Source organism: Acinonyx jubatus, chromosome C2, assembly GCF_027475565.1.
Source record: "Acinonyx jubatus isolate Ajub_Pintada_27869175 chromosome C2, VMU_Ajub_asm_v1.0, whole genome shotgun sequence".
Lineage (NCBI taxonomy): Eukaryota > Metazoa > Chordata > Mammalia > Carnivora > Felidae > Acinonyx > Acinonyx jubatus.
Genome location: NC_069384.1, coordinates 7,958,758 through 7,982,195, shown reverse-complemented (window position 1 = coordinate 7,982,195; position 23,438 = coordinate 7,958,758). Strand labels below are relative to the sequence as shown.

The 23,438-nt window shown below is 39.4% G+C and overlaps 1 protein-coding gene across 4 annotated transcripts in view; it reads left to right on the top strand.

Moving 5' to 3' along the window:
• Window positions 1–23,438, top strand: part of DYRK1A (dual specificity tyrosine phosphorylation regulated kinase 1A) — a 150,092-nt gene that overhangs the window by 113,099 nt on the left and 13,555 nt on the right. For 3 of the 4 annotated variants that reach the window (XM_015063163.3, XM_027041617.2, XM_027041615.2), the window contains 6 exons: window positions 2,519–2,638; window positions 4,644–4,832; window positions 8,965–9,112; window positions 13,237–13,523; window positions 16,080–16,226; window positions 18,518–18,658. In XM_015063163.3, coding sequence (XP_014918649.1) covers window positions 2,519–2,638; window positions 4,644–4,832; window positions 8,965–9,112; window positions 13,237–13,523; window positions 16,080–16,226; window positions 18,518–18,658 — 1,032 coding nt within the window. The remainder of the gene's footprint in view (window positions 1–2,518; window positions 2,639–4,643; window positions 4,833–8,964; window positions 9,113–13,236; window positions 13,524–16,079; window positions 16,227–18,517; window positions 18,659–23,438) is intronic. The other variant, XM_027041616.2, reaches the window with a different exon arrangement.

Below are 23,438 nucleotides of genomic sequence, written 5' to 3'. Positions count from 1 at the left end.
ATAACTAATTTTAATAAATCCACATGCTTATTTTATTGATATTTATTAAGTACAACTCCGTGATGTTGCCCTACAAATAGCCTAAAAGCGACTCGGCCAAGAGGGTAGAATTGAGGCCTTCCCCTGACCAGGAAGGAGCTCCTGGCCCAGTGTTGTGTGGTTCAGGGCCCAGGACTTCGCACGGTCTCAGTTCCCATCTCACAGGTGCCCTTTACGAGCTGCGGAACTCCGGCCGAGCATTTCACATCCTAGACTCCGGTCTCCCACTTGCAAGCTGGTGACAAGAACACTGCTCGTTCTCAGGAGATCGTTGAGAGGATTCCATGAGCGATGCAGAAATCTGTGTATGCTTCTGACAGGGCGTGGAGCAAGTACTTGCTTCTCTTATTTTACTGTCAACTACTTAAGTCGTTCATTTGTTTCTAACCGCAGCTACGCCTCCCGCCAAACTTTTCTTAGAGTAGTAACGAAATACCTCACTGGTTGAGGTTCTGTAAGATCTCATGGTGGGGTTTAGCCGCATTCCAGTGCTCCAAGGATGGTCTTGCCGAGTTAATTCCCTGCATGAGAAAACGTTGCCAGGGTCTTAAAAAATAAAGAAGGAAATATGTTAAGGCAAACCTTTTTCATTATCTTAACTGCTTATAGCATTCATTCACATAAAAATAATTGACATGCTTATTACCAGTATTGTTACTCGATTAAATTACATCTCCAAGGAACAGTATAAGAATAAAATATCCTGTGCATCTCACTGTACCTGCTCTTTATATTTAGCAAGATAAAACAACATATATTTGAAAAATTAAGTACTTTGGATTTTCTTATTAATTGCTGCCATCTTTGCAGACAAATAGTTCTAACCACCAAAGAGAGTTTTACCCCCTTAAACTTTATTTCGAACTTTAAGGAGGGAAAGATCATGAGGACAGAGAATGAATTAATAGCCTACTACAGTAATTCAGTGAAATTACTCTCTGGATAATAGCTTTTTAGAGTTTGAGTATAGAGGCAGAGGAAACCAATGTTAATGTTAGTTTTAGAGAAAATGCACCTGGAAAACTGCCACGATCGCTCCCATCTTGTCTTACCAAGGGGATGGTGACTCTTAAGTCCACCATCACCTTACAGACCAACCCTCTGTTTTGTTGGTGTGGGTTGACGTGGTTAATTATCCCAAGACGCCAGACATTTCGGTGAGGCCTTGGTATGATGCATTTGCTGTCTCTCAGCCCCTCACCTTGACCTGAGTGTCCTTGGAGAGGGGCTGTGCCAGGGGATCTGGCTCAGTCATTAGATTTTGTGGCATCGCTGTCTGCAAGAGCTAGACAGGAATCCGCGAATGGCTGGTGATGGTGACTGTAGGTACCTTGATGCACGTCATCGGTTTTGAGGATCTGTTGATGGCAAGAAGCCCTGTTGGGACCACAGTCCAGGATCATGGCACACTAGTGGAGGCATTCCTGATGTATGTACGGAGGATGCCCCTGCTCTGGTCCCCCTCCCATCTAGCAGGAAGCTCACAGCCGAACTCTGACTACCTGTTACAGGATAAAAGGGACACCGTTTAGGATTCGAGTGGGGAGGTTGTTAATAGAATGTGGTTGGAATTAGTTTTTAAAAGAGTTTCACGAGCTTTAAAGTGTTCTCTGGAACTTACTTGGGGTCCCCTCCTAGTGTAATTGTAAGTAGAGATTTCAGTATTGTGGATTCATTTGTTTATTCAGCAGGTATTTATGAAACATATCGTATGTGCCCACCGCTGTTTTAGGCAAAGGGAATAATACACCACTGAACAAAGGAATCCCTGACTTTATGGAGTTTTTCTTGTAATGGGAGAAGAAGGAGAAAAAACTAGAACCAGTAAATGCGTAAATATAGTATGTCAGGTGGTGCTAAGTGCTAAGGCGGGGAGGGAATGCGGACAGTAAGCTGGGGCGTGTTACCCGGGAGAGCATGTTTTGTTAAAGAAACAAACGCAGGTTTCCGCCTTGCTTACAGGGCAGGTGTTTGTCAGAAGGCAGGGTCGAGGGTGTGGGGGGCTGCACGCCTTAGTGCCGGGCTCCAGTCTTGCCCCGTGGCCGCCTTGCTTTGTGGTGCCAGCGGGTCCCGACACCATGTCCTAGGAAGCTGAAAGTTGGGTTTGTCTTTGCCTTTGCCTTTTGTCAACCAGATCGGGCTTTAGGAATAATTCGGAAGAACTTTTTCCTTGTATGATGGAGAAGCCCTCTTGGGCAGTGGCGTGTGTGTCTCCTGGACTCATGGGTGTGTCTGTGATCCCACTTTAATTTGGGGAACGGGATCGAAAGCCACAGCTGGCACATTATCTTCTAATTTCACTTCTTTGTTCCAGTGGTCTTCATTGGAATCCAGGCGAAAGAGATAACTGAGAGAGAATGCATGATCTTCTAATGTAGATGTCTTTTTTTTTTTTAATACCTGTACACAGGTTACAGAAGAGAGGGGATTTATACCAGTACAGTATAGTTAAAGTGCTAGTCTTTTCTGTCTATTTAAGGTGATGCCTGATATTGTCATGTTACAGAGGCGGATGCCCCAAACCTTCCGTGATCCAGCAACTGCTCCCCTGAGAAAACTTTCTGTTGACTTGATCAAAACATATAAGCATATTAATGAGGTAAGATGACTGATTTCTTTTAATAGCATATCTTGCAATAGAGCAGGGAAGAAAAGTTACTTTGTGGCCTTTTTTAAATATACTAAACTTTATTCCCAGTGATTACAATATTGATGATTATTGTGTAGACCAGAGTGTTAATGATTTATAGGTAATATAATTGTGTAAAAGAAAAAACTATATTAACAAGGACTGCAAAAAATTAAGACAATTGTAGGATGACTTCCCTTTTTTCCAAGTTGTATTTAATATATGCTGAGATCATGTTTCTGTAATAACTCTTCTCTAAAGCAAGAAAGGAGAAAAGGAGGGAATAATGACACCGTAAAATTATGCATATGTTAGAATTTTGTGTAAATTATTATATGTCTTTCTGTTTTCGCCATGGATGTCAGGAAACTCAGAGTGAGATCTAATACCCAGTTAACAGGCATTTGGCCTACTTTATTTGATAGGTCTCTATTTCTGTGGCTTTAAATTGTCTTTTAAATTTTTATGTGTGTGGCTTTATTGTAAATATTTGAAAGCGTTTTTGGTGGATGTAAATAGAGTAAAAAACATAGCACTTGGAATTACTCATATCACCTTGGCCCTTTGGCTCCAAAAATTCTTTTTCTGGTGTCTTAGACCTTTGGCTTGATTGCCATCTGCTTCTAGCCGCAGCTCTAGCTCCGTAATTAATTATGAAATGAGCTTTTCTGGAGAAGAGTGGATGTGTCTATGCTTCCTTTCCTCTTCATGTGAGCCCTGTCTCCTTTCATACTAAAGGCTTGCCCCGTTCCAGCTCTGGAGCCATTTAACTAAAAGCATGTTCTTATGCATGTGTACAGTTTATATCAGTTTGATGCTGTTTAATGCCAGTATAGTTGTATTACTGTGGCAGTGTGGCAAGGTAAGATTAGTATGCACTCAATGATGAACATTTCTGCGTTGGATTTTGTACACAATGTGTTAGAAAAGATGTGCCAAACTAGTTTTGATTATCTGGAAAATTGTTAACAGTTCATTAATGTCAGTTTGTTAATATCTGGGAGATTACTAACAAAGCTGCTGTTAACCTGTGGTGAAATCAGAGTTTCCCAGTAGCTTTGCTGAAGCAGGTTTTTAACCATTTTGGCACCTTGTAAACTAGAATTTTTCTGGTGTTATTCTGTGCAGTGTAATTTATAATTTCCTCAGTTAGTTACCAATTACTTGAACTATTGCCTAGTCTACCTGTAATTTTTTAACTGGCTTTAGAAACAATTTTGTAAGAAAAATAGATAGAAGGAGAAGAACCTAACTGTGATCAGCCACAGGGTTTACGGCCCTTAGTATGGGGAAGGGGAAGGGCAAGGAGCGGCCGGCTTTCATTAATTGTTACGTTATTATAGGCTTAAAAACCGGAGTGTCTCAGACGGCCTTTTGTATTAGGAAAATTTTAGTTTACACCCATCTAAATTTTCATTTTTAAAACCTTTTGTCTTAAGACCCAATATAAAATGGGGATGCAGGAAGTTGATAGGATGAAAAAGCTCTTTATTTGGTTTGGCATGTGTTGATTACATCAGTATCTACACACACACCCCCCTCCCTGCCCCCATCCCTCATATTACACTCGTACAAGCTATGCCATCTCATTGTATACAAGTTATATCCTAGTTTAAGAAGTCAATATAAATCAGACTCTGTTAGTCTTCTTGAATGGGATACTTTGACTAGTCACTTAGCATCTGTTGATAAGATGTATAAACAATATAATTTAAAGGTGAATTTCACCGTAGACGTTTTTCAGTGGTTATATATCGGTGTCATTACGTAATTCAAATAGCAACTATAGAAAATTCTTTATTTCATTTTTTTGTATTTGTTCTAAGGAATAAAAATTCATCAGTTTCTTCCTGATGGCACATTTGTCTCACGTATACTCTTGATCTATATCTCACACACATGCACGTGCACATGGCGCCTCCTCACCCCCAAAGATTTAAATTCTACACTTAACACCGGTACATTCTCATTTCAGGTTTACTATGCAAAAAAGAAGCGAAGACACCAACAGGGCCAGGGAGACGATTCTAGTCATAAGAAGGAGCGGAAGGTTTACAATGATGGTTATGATGATGATAACTATGATTATATTGTAAAAAACGGAGAGAAGTGGATGGATCGTTACGAAATTGACTCCTTGATAGGCAAAGGTTCCTTTGGACAGGTAATTTAATGGAAAATGCTGTATTTCCTAAATTAGAGCTTCCTAGTGAATCATGTTGTTATGCCTTTTCCTCAGTAGTACACTTTCAATGTCTGTAAATAGATGTAAACAACAGATATGTAAGTATTTGGGGTTATCATGGTCCTTCAAAGGCAGTAAAACTACATCAGCTCTAAAAACTCCATTAGACTTCCCATATTTACTTTCCAGAGCTATCAAGTACTTACCTTACTGATACATGGGTTGATCGGAATCGCTAACAGGTAGTATTGCCCCTTTCATATGGATTGTGTATGGTCTCTGGATGATTCTTCACTATGGATGCAAGAGATAATTACCTTCCTATCTGATACTCCTCTTCAAAAAGAAAAGAGTTCAGTTGGCACAGCAGGTGCCCTGCCACTTTTTTAGAGGCTGGGAAAGCCAGGGACGGTGTCCTGGTTTTTCTCTCAACTTACCTTCTGTTATCAGGCCTTGAAGTGGGCACATGGTCTTCAGGGTTTCCTCTTCCCGTTCTCACAGTACCAGCACGGCTGATACCATGACTGTGATGGAAAGGATCATTCAGCAGCTTCTAGCTTCTAGCTTCTAGCAGCTTCTAGCAGGAAAAGAGAGGAAGGGGTTCCCCAATAGAACTCGGTGTTTCTCTTTATTCCTGGCCTCGTCTCCACCCACAGCCCTTCCGTCCTCACCTGCCCACCCAGCCTCAGCGTAGAGCGCAAAACCCTAAATATGGCGGTCTCTTGCATCAGTTGTGCTCAGACCGAGAGCCATCACACCTTCGTCCTTGCACTTTGAAGAAACTTTTTCTCTGGCTGTGGACCTGCCCCGCTAGCTGCTCCCACTTGTTAGTCCTATCTCATTGAGTCCCCAAGCTCTGTTTGGTGTGAGGTGTGATTTACTGCTGATCCCAGTCTCCTTTGCCTCACGCCCTTTGTGTGGTGAGGCCATCACTAACCTGCAGTTCAAACATTTCTTTGGACTTTTCAGTGATGAGGATAGAATGGGTTTCAAAATGACTTTCCTGAACCACCTTTAAAGAAAAATGGTTTTGTTTTGTTTTGGGGCCTTTTAAAACTATGGAACCCGTGTGCTCCTATTTACCCATTCTTGCTCTGAGAGAAGGAAAAATAGTATCTTTTTTTCAGCCTGTGCATGCGTCTGATCACACTTAGGACAAAAAATGTACTGTGGGCCATTAGCAGCCACCCAGAAAAGACCCAGAAAAATCTTCAGCTATTAAACCTGTAAGGAAATACGTACAAGGTTGCTAGGAGGCCTCTGTAATTCCAGTGTGGCTCTTCAAGGCCCTGGTGCCACCTGTGTATAGTATCTGCCCCTTCCCGCTTTCAAATTCCAAGTAGTTGCAGTACTTGTAAAGAACTCAGGGACCTTCTCCTTGATTTGTAACCTCTTTTTCTTTGAGTTAGGGGTTTCTCAGTGTTGGGGGAGTCCCTCTTTATGAAGTATTACTTCTTTTGTCAGAAGCAGCTCCTTCTCTCTCAGGGTCTCCTAAGGAAAGGCGTGTCTGAGGCCCAGCTTTTAGTAAGGCCGCACGCACCCTAGATCCAGGGATTGCTGGCTCCACCTTGAAAATCACACCAGCTACTTGGGCATCTGCCTTCAGTAGGACAGTTTTCTAACCCCTGTGTTGTTCACCATGGAAATTGTGCCATACAGCTGACTCTCTAAACTTCGTTTTCCATTTTGGTTTTTTGGTTTTCCCTAAATATGTAGTCTTTGAGTTCAGAGTGATGTTTTTCTCCTCCCCTTCACTTTGATTTTCTCATACTTTAATTCCTAAGAGCAAGTGAGCATAGTTAAATGATTGAAAATTGAGACCCGTTGACCTCAAACTCCATCTCATCAGGTTAGACTGATGCCTGCCTTAGGCTCACGCGTGTTCAGGTTCAGGACCCGTCACTCACCAGGTAATGTCTTCCATACTGACTTGATCAGATTTTCTCTGAACTCTGCCAGATCCTTATCAAGTAAGGTGCTCCTTCATTTCTTTAGCCAATGGTTAGGAGTCTTGATTGCACATTGAAATTTCCCAGGGAGCTTTGGCGGGGGGGGGGGGGGGGGGGTGTTGGGGGGAAAGGACTGCTACCTGGGCTGTAAACCAGTTAAACCAGAATCTCTGTGGCTGGATTCTGCGCGTTTGTATTTTTTCAAGCTGCCTGTTGAATGTGTAATTCAGGGTTGGAAACCATTGCTTTAGCATTTAGCCGGTTAACTATTTGCTAAGTCAGTAAATAGTTGGGCCCGTTAGTGGCCTTTGTCCTGGAGACCATTAGGATCCGGGCGTAGAACTGCAACTCTTGGTGCCGTCAATATAGTCAGTGAAACAGAAGAATATCGAAACCGCTTGGTCAGATGTTTATAGGGGTAGCCTCCGATTTTAAAGACAGTAGATACTCTTTTTTCTAGAATTGGATGAAACCAGAAATAATTGCATTTTTCATTCCAAGTTTGATTTAAAAAAATTTTTTTTAACAAGTTATTTATTTTTTTGAGAGACACAGAGATGGCGCAAGTGGGGGAGGGGCAGAGAGAAAGGGAGACAGAATCCCAAGCTGGCAGCACAGAGCCTGATGTGAGGCTTGAACCCACGAAACCGCGAGATGGTGACTGGAGCTGAAACCAAGAGTCGGACGCTTAACCGACTGAGCCATCCAGGCACCCCTCCAAGTTTGATTTTAATTGGACCATTTGTAATATACCATTGACGATATATTTAACCTTGACTGATGTAAATCTTCATACATTCCATTCTCTTCCTCTCCTCTAGTGGTACTCAGCCTCCAAATTGGAATTACCTGGAGTTCTACCTACATCTATCTCCAGGCTTTCTGAATATGCTAGAAAATGTATAAAAACTCTTGCCTACTCAGATTGTATGTATTATAAATATAAATTAGCATTTAATCAGATTGCTCTTTCTGATTTGTGGATAGTTCTCTTTTATCAATGTATTGATTTCCTGAGTTTTTTAAATGTTTATTTTGTGTGTGTGCTAAAGAGATAGTACGTGAATGGGCGAGGGGCAAGGAGAGAGGGAAAGAGAGAATCCCAAGCAGGCTCAACCCTGTTGGCCCAGAGCCCGACTTGGGGCTTGATCTCACAAATCATGAGATCATGACCTGAGCCAGAATCAAGAGTTGGATGTTTCTGACTAAGCCACCCAGGCGCCCCGATTTCCTAATTTTTATGTAACTCTCTTTGTTAGTAGTGTGAAAGTCCTTTTAAATGAGTAAAATTAAGATGAGAGGTGTACATGGTGATTTGCTTATGAACACTCCACTTTCCTTAGCATTGATTCCTACTTTAAAACTATCAAAATCCACTAATTGTGGCTTTTACCTTATATCATGGAACTTTCTGAGTAATTTGTATTAGATTTATTTTTTTTAAGTAAACCTATTCTTTTGTTATATACCCGTGTTTGTGAAAATCTAACTTAAGGTTAGGAAGCTTTCTGCATTTTTCAAATGACTCAGAACCTTATTTTAAATATTTTACCTGAGGGGTGCCTGGGTGGCTCAGTCAGTTGAGTGTCCAGCGTTGGCCCAAGTCATGATCTCAACAGTTTGTGAGTTTGAACACCACTTTGGGCTTTGCCCTGACAGCGTGGAGCCTGCTTCGGATTCTCTGTCTTCCTCTCTGTCTGCCTCTCCACCACTCATGCGTACTCTGTCTCAAAAATAAATAAACATTAAAAAAACTTTAAAAAATAAATAATTTACACATATACTTGAGATTTAAACCAGGTTTTTCTCCCATTAAAAGGTTAGGAGAATTGTTTTATAGTGTCATTTAGTAAAAAAGGTAAAAAAGCAAAGCACTTGTCATGATGTAAATTTGTTTCTGGAGAAATCTGGCTTTTGTTAAGAAGGCAATATTGTGGATATTTAGAAATACTGTAAGGATACAAAAGAAATGTAACTGAAAAGGTTGACTTAAAGTTGACTGTAAAGTAGTAAATGGATGAGACTGAATGGAAACGAACAGGACCTCATCTTAGGGAGATGAGAAGAATGAGAATTAGGTAAATATACAATTAAAGTTAAATGTAGAATGTCGTGCAGTTGTTGCCATTAGTAGAGAATTATTTATCTTTTTTCTCTTTTAGGTTGTAAAAGCATATGATCGTGTGGAGCAAGAATGGGTTGCCATTAAAATAATAAAGAACAAGAAGGCTTTTCTGAATCAAGCCCAGATAGAAGTGCGACTTCTTGAGCTCATGAACAAACATGACACTGAAATGAAATACTACATAGGTAAACAAACAGGCACACAAAGCCATGTGCCCTCACATGGGCCAGAAGTTTGAGTTCATGGTTGTTTTTGAATGAGAATATGTTAATTTTTAAAGTGATAGGTTAAAAATTCAACTGTTTATTTCTGTTGGAGGGCATAGATTTTTGTCGGTTACTCGATCTGGCAGTAATATTCTAAATCTTGGGGAATGTGCATTCCTCGTGGTGTATAATTTAGAAACACAAGAATAGTATCATGTTTTGCAACTTACTAGTGCCATTTGTGTGCTGTAATGATGCACTTTATCCAGGGGTCCTCTTTTTAGCAACTTTGTTTCTCCTACCCTCAGAAATTAGAAGTAAGCCAAATATATTACAATAATAGAACTAGTTTTGGAATGTCTGAGCCAAGTTCTCAGACTCCTCCTCAGGCTATCTGTCAGTTTGACAGCATTAGATGCTGTTAAGACTTATTACAACAGAAAAGAGGTAATGGCCACTATTTCTTGAACTCCTATCATATTCCTTGTGCTTTTCTTCCATCATCTGTAATAGAGTAGTCCTGTAAGGAAAGCGGTAGGGTCCTTAGATTATAGACTGTGTTTACAAAGTGTAACATACCCAGGACCCCAGGGGCTCTGCAGCTAGCATCTGAACCTACCTCTGCTGGAATCTAGACCCTGTGTTTGTTTCCTTGTCTTACAGTGTTTTTCCTGAAAACAAAAAAGAGAAAAATTCTGGAAATAGTGAAGTCAGTTGATATATGGGCCCAACAACATCTGAATATACCTTGTTTAATACTGTTCTCAGTCAAATCTAAGATGCCAAGGATTGTAAGATCCCATTATTCTATGTGCCAAGAAACAAATTGCTACCAAGAGTAAATATAAAATACCATCAAGTTTTAAGATTGAGACCTTAGGATCAACTAACTATAGAAGTTTCTCTAGGCATGTATACATAGCAACTCATTTCCAGAAATGCTGGCCTGACTTGATAAACATGAGGTTAGATTTTATTTAATAAATATCTTTTTATGAATAAGTGGACATTATGATTCTTTAGTGTGCCCAAAATGGTGGAAACAAAAAATGTTTAAAGATGTAAGGTTCAGATACCAAGATCAGATTTCCTTTATGAAACCGCCTTCATTCCCTAGTGTTACAGTAAAATGACCTTAATATTATTAATTTTTCTTAATTTCTTCTCTGTAGAGAAAACCTGATATAATCCATAGTAATAACATGTCTATTTAATCCCTTTTTTTTTGTTTGTTTATTTATTTTTGAGAGAGAGAAACACAAGTTGGGGAGGGGGAGAGAGAGACAGAGACAGAGGCAGAGAGAGACAGAGACACAGAATCTGAAGCAGGCTCCAGGCTCTGAGCTGTCGGCACAGAGCCTGACGCGGGGCTGCAACCCACGATCTGTGAGATCGTGACCTGAGCCACAAAGTCAGATGCTTAACTGATTGAACCACCCAGGTGCCCCTAAAACCTTTCATACTCACTGATCATTTACTGTTCAGTGTCAGTTATAACGTGTAAATTTGAGCCTGTTTTCATTCAAAGGGCTTAGAAGCTCAAGAAGGACATTTGAAGGATACTTGACTTATAATCTGTGAACATCTTCCTCCTCACTCTTGTGTTTTGTGTTTTGAGTGTTTGCTTAAGTAGTAGAGAAAATGTTGATGGCATTACATTTGAATTCTGTCTTACGGAAAGAAAACATGGCAAATTTACAGTAAGCATTCAATAAATGTTAGTTATTCAGGTGTATATAATAATGGCTGTCAATTTGTTTTTAATAAACTGACTTTAATGATTATTAATGGCATCAATTATTATAGATGCTTTTGGGATGCGTTTTTTTTTTTTTTTAAGTTTTTATTTAGGAAGGTGGTGAATGCACAGTGTCTCAAGAAACTGAGGCTCTGTATTGGAAAACAAGCAAAAACTTTACAATTAGACATAGCCCTGCCAGGAGAATTGACACTTAAAGTTTAAGATGTCTCAAAGTCATGTTGCTCTTTTGTGATGTCAGTAACTTCTTTTTGTTTTGAAGTGATTGATAAGAATCATTTATTCTAATAGTTTGTAGTCCTAGGTCTTTGAGACTAAAAAAAGAAAGTCTTCTTTACCATGCAGCATAATTGCTCACGTGGATTATTTGGTATCTGTCATGGGTCTAGTTAAAATTCACTTTAGGTTTAGAGCAAAGTCTTGCTGACCCTCAACAAAGTTCAGTTAAAAAGGTAACACAACTGTATCCCCAAAGTTCGGTGAAAAAGATACATAAATATACTTGTGTTTGAGCTTTCTTTGACAATGTCTTTAGTGCTCAGCCCATTGTAGTTACTCAGTAAATGAGTAATGAATTGGGAAGTCAGGTGGAACCAAGCGGATTGATCTTCCATTCGAAGAACTTTGTAATCACAGAGTTTCTTAAAGGAATTTTTGTAATTACACTGGAATTTTGACATCAGTTACTTTCTACATTCTTTTTGTGGCTACTGCTTCATCAAATTAAAACTCTTGACCATGTTGCTGGGGTGTCTTCTTGCCCATGGAGCTCTGTTTATAGTATTAAACCTATGCGCTTCACTGATTAAGAGCAGATATTATACATTCTTTTTTTTTTTAATTTTTCTTAATTTTTTATATTATTATTGAGAGAGAGCGAGAGAGCGCGCAAGCAGAGGAGGGTTAGAAAGAGGGAGACAGAGAATTCAAAAGAGGCTCCAGGCTCTGAGCTGTCAGCACAGAACCTGATGTGGGGCTCGAACCCACTAACAGGGAGATGGTGACCTGAGCCGAAGTAGGACGTTTAACCGACCGAGCCACCCAGGAGCCCCAGATGTTATACGTTCTTATGTAACCTTTAAGGATTCTTTTTATTTTCAGAGTGTTGAGTTGTACTGTAGACTCCTATAGAGCCGTTTAGCATTTGTATTATTTATCCCAGCTTTGGATTGTTTGTATCAAGAATGATGTGAAACCAATGTTGACGGGCCCTGCTCCTGGGGAGGCCATTCAGGAGCACACAATGTATCCCCCATTTTTGGGGACCAGAGATTGAATACCGTCATAGTTACTCCAGATAGATCTGTAGAGAAACCTGTTTTTTTTATGAAACTAAGAGACCAAAATGAAGGTAACCTTGACAGATGGTTGTTTTATGTCATTCCAGTTGAGTAACAAGTGTTCAGCTTGGTATATATAAGAATTTTATAGTGAAGGGGGCAGCACTTTATTGAATGACCTCATCTGATGTGCAGTCAGTGTTAATACTGACAGCACAATCTTTGAAGCAATTTAGTGTGTATTAAGCCTTTTTAGAGGTCAACACTGATCGCATATAATGGCTTCTGTACTCTTTTTTTCTCATTCATGAGCCTGCTTACAATTTCTTCTTGTGATTGAGCTTTATTTTCAAGTTTTCCCAAACCTTCAGTTGTGCACAAGATAACCCATGTACCAGTTTGATGAACATAATCAAATGCCTTGATTATGAACTCTAATTCTTGTAAAGCATGCTTTTCACATACTTGTTGTATTTGCCTAAAAGAAAAAAGATCTGTGCCTTCCTTTGACAATTGTTACAGGAAATTACTAGTGAGATCCAAGGCTCAGCAAAGTGGAATATGGATATATATCAGAGCCTGAGAGCCGCCTACAGCAGCATGGTCACAACCTGGAGATCCCAGTGGGTGGGGCTTTATATGAAGTTGTGAGGTTGGGCTCTCAGGGAGTAAAAAATACTTTCTCATAGAAGTGAGCAGAAAGTCGCTGAAGTATTCTCAGTATTGTTTGTCAGTTTGCTATGTGTGTTTTCAGACCTGATTTCTTTCTTTTTTGTTTTTTTTTTTTTTTTTAAACTAAGCATTTTGGTGATACTTCTCACGTTATATTGCTGATTGGCAGGCACGACACCTGTTTAATTAGCAGGTGAACAATCTAGATATTCCTGACTGGTTACAGAATGTGCTGTTAGTGCAGAATGCCGATCTCCAAATTTTAACTTGGTTTTCACTCTACATTTGACGTGGAAATGTTGTTAGACTGTTTGAGAGTTCATGCATGCATACATTATTCTCATCTTATTGGTATATATAATTTAAAATGAAACTTTTTCTTCCTCTTTCAGTGCATTTGAAGCGCCACTTTATGTTTCGAAACCATCTCTGTTTAGTTTTTGAAATGCTGTCCTACAACCTCTATGACTTGTTGAGGAACACCAATTTTCGAGGTGTCTCTTTGAACCTAACACGAAAGTTTGCACAACAGATGTGCACTGCACTGCTTTTCCTCGCGACTCCAGAACTTAGTATCATTCACTGTGACCTAAAACCTGAGAATATCCTTCTTTGTAACCCCAAACGCAGTGCAATCAAGATCGTTGACTTTGGCAGTTCCTGTCAGTTGGGGCAGAGGGTAAGTATATTTCAGGACTGTGTATTAAAGTAGAATTAGGTAAAAGTGTAGGTGGATATTTGAGATGTTATTAATGTGTATACAATTCAGAGGTAATCACAGGATGGTTATCTTTAAAATGTGCTGCTTGAATCACATTGTGTTGAAACCTATTTTGGGGAAGTATCTCTTCAAATGCAAATAGTTAGGTTTTGAATGAGAAGGTATTGGTTTTTTAAAATGGGGTTTAAAAAATGACCTGTGTGCCTAAAAGAGAGAATAGGAGATGAGCGAATTAAATATTACGTGGATCTGTGTATTTTCCAAGTAGAGGTTTTAGTATAAATTTGGGGCTATTCCAATACTAGAGCATTGAATCCTTGCTATGAAATATTTCTCTAAAGATCAAGATAAATGTGTTTCTCCAAAAACTGGTAAGTTAAGAAAAATACAGGTAATTTTACATTACACATGGTGATCTTGTATAGAAATTACACAGTTGGTTAGTATACTTGTGTTGATAAATAAGTTTAAATCTTTTTTGCCCTGTATACATTCTGACACATGTCCAAACTGGTTTTTCTCAGACTGCTGAAGACAGACCTGTCTGTAGCAATAAATGGATTTAGATTTGGCTGATGGAAGAAAGATTTTTCCTGCTATTCTTTCTAGCGTTAATGAAAGCCACCCTTAACAGCGGGTTTTGCATATAGAGTAGGAGTGATAGGTTGCTCTCTTCTTGAAAGGAAGTCAGATCCCCATTTGATGATGTTTTACTTACTTCAGACGCTGTTCCTATTTACTTGAAAGTATTGAAACTGCACTTCTTAGCGGGGGGAGAAAAGGAAAGGCCACAACTGACTTTCAGATACTATTTCATGTTGGCTTTCCGCTTTTTGTTTTTCCCGATTGGATTTCTTATCCTGTGGAACTTTTCTGTTGCACAGTCTTTTTGTGTTTTAAGCATGGCTGGTTAATTTAATCGTGGAGGTTCATAGCCAGTTAACAGGACTATCAGGCTTTTTGTTACTTTCTACAACTTGTCTTATGGTAGCAGTGTTCTGTAGATCACTGATTGAGATTTAGGGGAGTGGGAAGCAAAGTTTGGGGTTTCAGATGCCTCTGAAAATCAAGAGATGTGCGTAATTGTTGATGGGGATGAAGTATATTGTGAATGGGAAATACATGCCCATCTTGAACGTCATTTGAATAGATTTAGATTTGGAAAATTTCTACGCCCTCACCTTTTAAACCTAAATCCTGTGTTGTGATCTAATATCAAACACTACTGTGCCTCTCCAGCCAAATTGAGACAACTATCCCTTTAGCTCCGTGAGGTTTAAACTATGTGAGCGTGTCAGGTGAGAGTGAGAGATCCTTCCTGAGACGCACACCCAGTGGCCCGGCCCTGCCCTGCCCTGCACTTACTGGTTCCGTCTCAGAAGGTGGCCGGGCAGGCATGTTGCAGGGGATTTGGGTGCACAACCTTGTAGATGACCCAGCCGCTGCTTTGACCAAACCGAATAGACGAGTGACAGACGTAAGCTGGGAAATGAGACCTTTGAGATGTAGGGAGTCGTTGGGGCTTACCGATGCTGTTGGCCCTCCACAAACTTGGAAACGTAATACTTCTTACCTCTCCCTTTGAATTTCACTTTCTTCATTCTGACAAGGCCTTAGGTTTGGGGTTGATCTGCTTATGGGGCATCAAATTGTTTTTGGGGACTCGGCTAGAGTTTTAGGTGGGAGCCACAAAAGCATCCGTGAGAAAGCACCACGCCGCTGGCCACCTAATTGGACTGTTAAGTGTGAAGAGCTTTAGTTAGGAGGATTTTGTTTCTTTCTTTCTCTTTTTGAATAAAACTTTGTTTGCTTTCCTGATGTTTCTAAATACAAATTTATGATGGCTGAAAATGAATTGGTCTCTAGAGACATTCTCAGATTACTTCATTGAAAATTATCCATTTCAAGATTTTTTTCCCTAAGAATTCTCAAATGGAGGTGGAGGAGGACAGGGCAGAGAAGAAGTGATTGATCAGGAATGACCTCCGGTTGCATTTTATATGGGGGTGTTTCTCAGATACATCTGTGAAACCAGTACAGTAATAGATGTCTGAATTTTCATTTACATTGTACTGAGTTTATTTGACTTGATGCTGAAGTACATTCTGTAGGTTAATTAAAATACAGTTTAGTCCTTAAATTAGTGGCAAACCAAGTGCTATCCATGGCAGGAAAGAGTAATTAATTAATAGGGAGACCCTATTCTCAATAATGTCTTTTCTCTAACAAAACATAATTGTTTTAAGGTGTATCTTGATTGCCAGTTAGGATTGGACTAAATGAAAGGGCTTGAATTGTATGTTTTGCATTTCACAGTGTGATTAACCACTCTCTTGAAATGTTTGTTTAGATGATACTTGTAGCATAAAGGTGAAATCAGTAAATGGAACCCCAATTTAGGAGGTAGCCAATTATTTTTTCTGTTGATACCAGATAAATGTTCTTAATTCAGTGTTGAGCACAATTAAACAAAACTTATGTTGGAATTTAATCTGATACTGTAATATGTTTCAGATATACCAGTATATTCAGAGTCGCTTTTATCGGTCTCCAGAGGTGCTACTGGGAATGCCTTATGACCTTGCTATCGACATGTGGTCCCTTGGGTGTATTTTGGTTGAAATGCACACTGGAGAACCTCTGTTCAGTGGAGCCAATGAGGTATATGATGATTGCTTTCTAAATTCTGTTTCTGTTTTCATAATTCCCTTTTGTTTTTAATCTTTGTGTAATCCTAAAATTTTTTTTAGGAAAAGACGTCTGCTTATAATCAAGTTAAATATTCAAATGTTGGGTCAGTTTTGAATTTATATTGTTCATTTAAAAAGTTTTTCAATTATTATAATGGTGAGTTTAGGATTTTGAGATGGGACGCGAGATCTTTTCATCTGCTAATAAGGAGAACAATAAGTTAGATTAGAAAATGTTACACATTTTGGTTTAAATGTTACAGATTTTAAGTATAATATAACAGAAAAAGGTAACAAAGGCTCGAGGGCCACTATGAAAACAGTGTCAACATTGCTGTAAATTTTGAGGGTACGATTTAGAATTTAAGAAGTGATGGCTGGCAGCCTTGATGAGATTTGATCTGAGTAATTTAGGGTGAATTACGATTATAGAATTTTAGAGCTACAGGCTATATGTATTTCTTTTAATTCATGGGTTTCCGGTCTGTTCTCAGAAGGTGTTGGAACGTCAGAGGCAGTGCCTAAGAGGGCACGGGAGAGGCCATGCTCTCTTGTAGTCAGAGGATTTGGACTTCCATTGGCTTTAAAACCTTGTGGGTTTTTTTGTGTTTTGAAGAAAAGTTAACCATTACAGATCTTGATCAGTCCATGCATTTATAAATAAGAAAAGAAAGACCATGACTTACACAGGGTTATACAACTCTTTTTTTTTTTTTTTAATTTTTTTTTAACATTTATTTATTTTTGAGACAGAAGAGAGACAGAGCATGAACGGGGAAGGGGCAGAGAGAGAGGGAGACACAGAATCGGAAGCAGGCTCCAGGCTCTGAGCCATCAGCCCAGAGCCTGACGCGGGGCTCGAACTCACAGACCGTGAGATCGTGACCTGAGCCGAAGTCGGACGCTCAACCGACTGAGCCACCCAGGCGCCCCTATACAACTCTTAATATGGCGTCGGAAACTTGTCCCTTCCATCCTTTTAATTCACTTGAACTACAGGAGTAGTGAGCTAGTCCTGGGCAGTAACTGGCATAGTGTGTGTTTGGTATTGTTTTGTTATCCTTAATATTATCCTGTAAATCAGGATCTTTCTCATGAGCTTACACGGTATTAAATTCAATTGTATTAATTCTAACTAAAACATAATGAGATACAATTAACTGTATTTTATTAAATCATGTGAAACTTCAGTGGCTTCCACCTCACCCATTGTAAGAGCCAAGTTCTTTGAGTGGTTCAAAGAATCCCCCATTGCCTGTGACTCCAGCGCTCTCTCTACGACCTTGCCTCCCCTCACTCTCTCTGGACCAGCACGCAGCCTTACTCTGTGGTCCCTTGGAAACAGTAGCCACAGGCCCATAGTACTAAGGCCTTTGCATTAGTGCTTCTCCGTGCCTGAAATGCCCTTTCCCCAGGGAGCGTGTGGCTCCTTCCCTCCCTGCCTGGGTCTTTGCTGTCATACCCTCTTCTTGGTGACACCCTGCTTTCGGTTGCAGTGCCCCTTCTCACCCTCCATCTTTGAATTTCCTCATGGTTCTTCGTCGTCATCTGACATAATGTACTTCATTATGTGTTTGTTCATTAGTGATCTCTTCCCCTATCATACGAACTTGTTGGCAGGGATTTTTTTTATCTGTTTTGTTTACTGCTATGTTCTACTGAGCATGGCTTCTAGCATACAGGAGACACTTGGTATTTGAGTGAATGAACCTGCACTTAAAAATATACTTTATTTGGTCCACACTTTATTAAGCCTGTGGGATTTTTTTTTGGATGGTTATTTGATTTTACGCGTTCATTTAATTGTCTGCCCTGCCCTGTGTGGAATGGTGGGCTCCAGGAGGGCAGGGACTGTATCTCTTTTGTTCATTATTGTGTGCTCAATGCCTAAGAGGAGTGCCTGACACGCACAAGATGCTCTGTTTAAAATTTATGGATGAGGGGCGCCTGGGTGGCTCAGTCGGTTGAGCATCCAACTTCGGCTCAGGTCACGATCTCACGGTCTGTGGGTTCGAGCCCCGTGTCGGGCTCTGTGCTGACAGCTCAGAGCCTGGAGCCTGCTTCCGATTCTGTGTCTCCCTCTCTCTCTGACCCTCCCCCGTTCATGCTCTGTCTCTCTCTGTCTCAAAAATGAATAAAACGTTACAAAAAAAATTAAAAAGAAAATAATAAAATTTATGGATGAACGAATGAACTGGTGAGGAGAAGCAGGATGTACTACAGTGGAAGTTACAGGCGTTTTTGTTTTTATTTTTAATACAGGTAGATCAGATGAATAAAATAGTGGAAGTTCTGAGTATTCCACCTGCTCACATTCTTGACCAAGCACCAAAAGCAAGAAAGTTCTTTGAGAAGTTGCCAGATGGCACTTGGAACTTAAAGAAGACCAAAGATGGAAAACGGGTAAAATAGGGAAACTTGATTTATTTATTTATATTTTTACATATATATTTATTTAGCCTGTGTTACTTATTTCACCGCAGCTGTTGGTAGCTCACTTTGTATTTACTTGAAATCAGTGTCTCCGTTAACAATTTCATTAATAACGTAGGCGTCTGCTTTCTTCAAAAGTTGGGTATAGTTTGCCCTGGACCGTCTGTATGGACGAGTGTGTGTTTAATGGGCAGAGTTAAGGCTTCATGTTGGAAACCGTATGTCTGCCGTGTGACACAGCTGATCAAATCACCGTGCCTCATTTCAGCAGTAGAATCCAAAAGTTCAGCCTCTGTCTGTCACAGTGAGTGTATATAACCACGTCACAGTAAACAGTACTGCAGCTGTGGGCAGTAGAGGTCAGGATTGCAGTAAACGGCTTTTTCAAAACAATTAGTTCCGACGGGAGAAAAGAATTTTTGACTTGGGCGATTTGTGGCAAGAATATCAACCGACTCCGTAATCCTTCGGCAGATTTCAGTTCTGGTTCCTAGCTCGGTGGCATGGACGGCAGGGATGTCAGTCCAAAACCCTTGCAATTAAGGTTTTCAAAATGTTAGGTTGTTGTAGTAATTTTCTTCTGGTTTCAGATCGCTAGACTGCGTCAGTTTAACAAAGTGAACGATGGCAGTTTCGCATCCTGATCTACTTTTTGTTTTATATAAATGTGAAAATAATCATGTGTTTTGTAATCTAGTTTGTCTCTGGTGTAAGATGAACGTGATGTATCAATACCCAATGGTGTGTGATCTTTGCACCAGACACCTTGGGGTTGTAGTTTAAACACGTTGTTGCCACTTAGGACGATTTCCGCGCCACTTTGTTTTGCCCCTTGCATTTTAGCGATGCTGCCACCAGGTGTCCTTTCCAGTGAACTGAAGATGATGGTTCTTGGCTTTAATTCACCTTCACGTAGGCTTTTAATACCAAACGATTTTCTTTAGAAGATTTAAAAATACATCCGTAATTGTACTTGCATACCTGGTTGTAACTTACTGCACTCTGCCTTATTCTCTGAGCTCTAGGCAGGGCAATATCTGGCAGCCACAGTCAGCCTCCTCCCGCTAAGGAAGGGATGGCAAACACCACACAAGCATCCTGAATCCTTTTGCCTTTATCCACGGAGCGAGCTTCTCAGTCATGGCCCCTTTCCCCTTGAACCAGAGCACAGCCTGGGGATCCTTAGCTTCACCAGCATTCAGGGTAGCTCTAGCCAGTCGATTTGAAATAGAGTTGGAGGGCATGAAACCTCCTTTGTGTTTTCTCTCTCCGCAGTACAGGCGGCTACTGCTTTCTCCATTTGGAATCTTTTTGTTTTTTGTTGTTTTTTTTTTCTGCCAGTTTTTTCTTTTTTTCTAAAGAAAACATTCATCCCATCCCATGCACATCTCTGCCTTATAAAACCACAGTGAAGCTACTATGGGCTGAAACCTGTCATTTCTCCCAAACTGAGCTATAATTACTTTTTAACAAAATTATGGGGGGGGGCATTTCAGAAAAGAGTAGATAAATCTTTTCCCTTCTTAAAATTGAAAGTATCTTAACCTGTATTTAATACCTCTTACTTAACTGTAGGTTTTATGAGATTTCCCTTAGTTGCAATTAGCAACTCATTTAAGAAACTTAAAGTATAAAATAAGTATTTGTCTTCGGACATAGGTAAATTTTGCACCAACCAAAAACTCAAATCCAGAACCAAACGATTACTTTATGAAGGCTGTACTCGGGAGTTTAACCATAAGTATGAACTCATTGCGTGTGCTGTCGTTGGGTATCTTTGTACTGTTTATTTTCTCAGTGATTTTATTTTTACTTGCAATTTCTCACCTATGTGTCAAGAGCCCCTTTTAGCTGCCTAGTAATGATATCTATACTCTGTGTATGTGTTTTTGGTGGGGAAAGTGGATGAAGAATTAAGATGCTGATTTGTTGAAGTATAGTTTAGATACAATAATATAACCACTAGCTAGAATAAGATAACAGAATGTTGTTGTGACCCTTTGTCATCCCACCCCTACTTTCTGATTTCTCTCGTCCTAGGTTAGCTTTTGCCTGTTCATAGGCAAAATTCATATGAATGTAGTCCTATAGTATTTACTGTTTTGTTTCCTTCACTTTAACAAACATCATTTTTGGAAATTCATGCCTATTGTGTGTGTCAACAGTTATTTCATTTTACTGCTTCATAGTATTCTATCGAATTAAAATGTTGTCGTTTATCTGTATGTACCTGTCCGTGGACATTTGGGTTGTTTCCAGTTTGGAACTATTATGAATAAGGGCTCCGGGAACATTATTGCATAAATCTTTTGTACACATGTGTTGTCATTTCTCTAGGGTCATTGCCTAGAGGTAGAATTGCCAGGTCATAGGGTATATGTGTGTTGATCTTCATGAGAAAATACAGTTCTCCAAATTTTTTCATCATTTTACTTCCCTACTGAGTATGAGGGTTCTAGTTGTATGACATCCTCCCCATTTGACGTGGTCTCTCTTTCTGAAATTAGCCATTCTGACGGGCGAACGTACGTAGCGGTTTCATTTGCATTTATTTCCCCATGACTAATGGTATGTGCTTTTTAAGCGTTCGTAGAGCTTTTTTTGTGACCATCTTTCCAGTCTTTTACTCATTTATTGTTGAGTTGTTTAACTGAGTTGGAGTTTTTTTTGTTTTTGTTTTACACATAATGAATATAAGTGCTTCGTCATACATGTGTCCGTATTTTTTCCCTGGACTGTAGTTTACTATTTCTTTTCTTAGTGGTGTTTTTTTGATGAGTGGGAAATTTTACTATCTTCAAATGAAATCAAATTTGTCAACTTTTTTTAGTGAAGGCTTTGTATCTGAAGAAATCTTTGCTTTCCTCAAGTTTGTGAGGGTATTCTGTGCTTTCTATTAAAAGATTTTTTGATCATAGCTTTTATGGTTAGTCCTGGGGTTCATCTCGAATTAAGTTTTAAGGATGGAATGAGGTGTAGGAGTTGATGTTCACACCCCCAGATGCCTGCCTTAGAGTTACAGCATCGTTTGTTGGATACTTGCCTTTCCCCGTCAATCTGGGTGCTTTTATTCAGTTACTGTTCTTTTTTGTGCGGGCTTGTATTTGCACCCTGTTCTGTTACATTGCTTTATCAGTCCTTGAGCCGGTACGACAGTGCTGGTTCCGTACCGTGTGGGAAGTCCCCAATGCAGGTAGTGTAAATTCACCAGCATCTTTTCTTCCGTTTCAGTTTTTTTTTTCCCCTCCCTGTTCCCCAGGTCCTTTTTATTTATGTAGAGATTTTAGAATCAGCTTATAAGTCTGTAAAAAAAAAAAAATCTTGCTGGAGTTTCTGTTTGGATTGCATTAAGGGTCCATCCAGGAGAATGGACATCTTAACAGTATTGTGTCTTCAGTCTGTGATCATGGTTTATCCATTTATTTAGTCTTTCATTCTTCTCAACAACATTTTGTAGGGTTTAGTGCAGAAATTTCACACATATTTTTAGTTCATTTTATTTAATTTCTGATTTTTTGATACAATTTTTAAAGTATCGTTAAATGTCATTAAAATGTCATTTTTAAAGTATCGTTTTCTACTTTCTCATTGAAAATATGTGGAAATAGAATTGAGTTTGTATATTAACTCGTATCCTAAGATCGTGCTACATTTACATATTTGTTCTAGTTTTTTATTTGTTTTTAGATTCTGTAGGGCTTTCTACTTACATCCTCCACAAATGAACAGTTCTATTCTTTCAATCTGTATGCCTTTATTTATTTTTCTTGTTTTATCATACTGACTAGGACCTCCATGTATTGAGTAGTTTTGGTGAGAACGGACATCTCCCCGTGTTCTCAATCTTGTGGGAAAGCATACCTATTTAAGTATGGTGTTCGTTGTGTATGTGTCTTGTAGCTCTGTCGGGTTGAAGGAGTAGTTTCCTGTGTTTTTAGGGAAGTGTCTTGCTTGTTTGTTTTTCTAAATCATGAGTGGGTTTTGAATGTTGTCACATGCTTTCTGCACCTGTAGAGATGATCATATGGTTTTTTCCCTGTTACGTGGTAAAATACATCAATAACTCTTAGAATATTAAGCTCAACCTATGATAAACCACACTTCCTACATATTGCTGGGTTCAGTTTGCTAGTCTACATTGGTAGGAATATTTGTCTAAAATTTTAATATAATGCCTTCATTAGGTTTTGATCCCAGGATTCTGCTGGTCTCATAAAACTATTGGGGAAGTATTCTTTCTTGATTTTTCTGAAAGAGTTTGTATAAGATTGGCATTATTTCTTTTGTAAATGTTTAATAGAGTTCATCGATGAAGCTATCAGGACTGGAGATGTTCTTTGTTAGAAGGTTATTAATTGTAGCTCACATTTTTTGGTAAATATGTGGCTATTTGGAGTTTCTTTTTTGAGTCCATTTTGGTAGGTATGGATTTCAAGCAACTTGTCCTCATCTAAGTTGTTGGCTTTGTCAGCATAAAATGACCCCTAATATTTCATTATTATCTTTGTAGTTTCTAGAGGATCTGTAGTGATAAAGTCTCTCTTGTATTCCTAATATCGGTCATTCCTGTTTTCTCCTTTCTCCCATTACTCTTGCTAGTGGTTGTCAAATTTGCCAGTCTTTTCAAACAACCAGTCTTTTGTTTTGTTTTTACTGTTGCTTCGTCTTGTTTCTATTTCACTGGTGCTTTTCTCTGTTATTTCTTTTTCTTCTCCTTACTTTAGGCTAAATTTGCTTTTTCTAGCTTCTG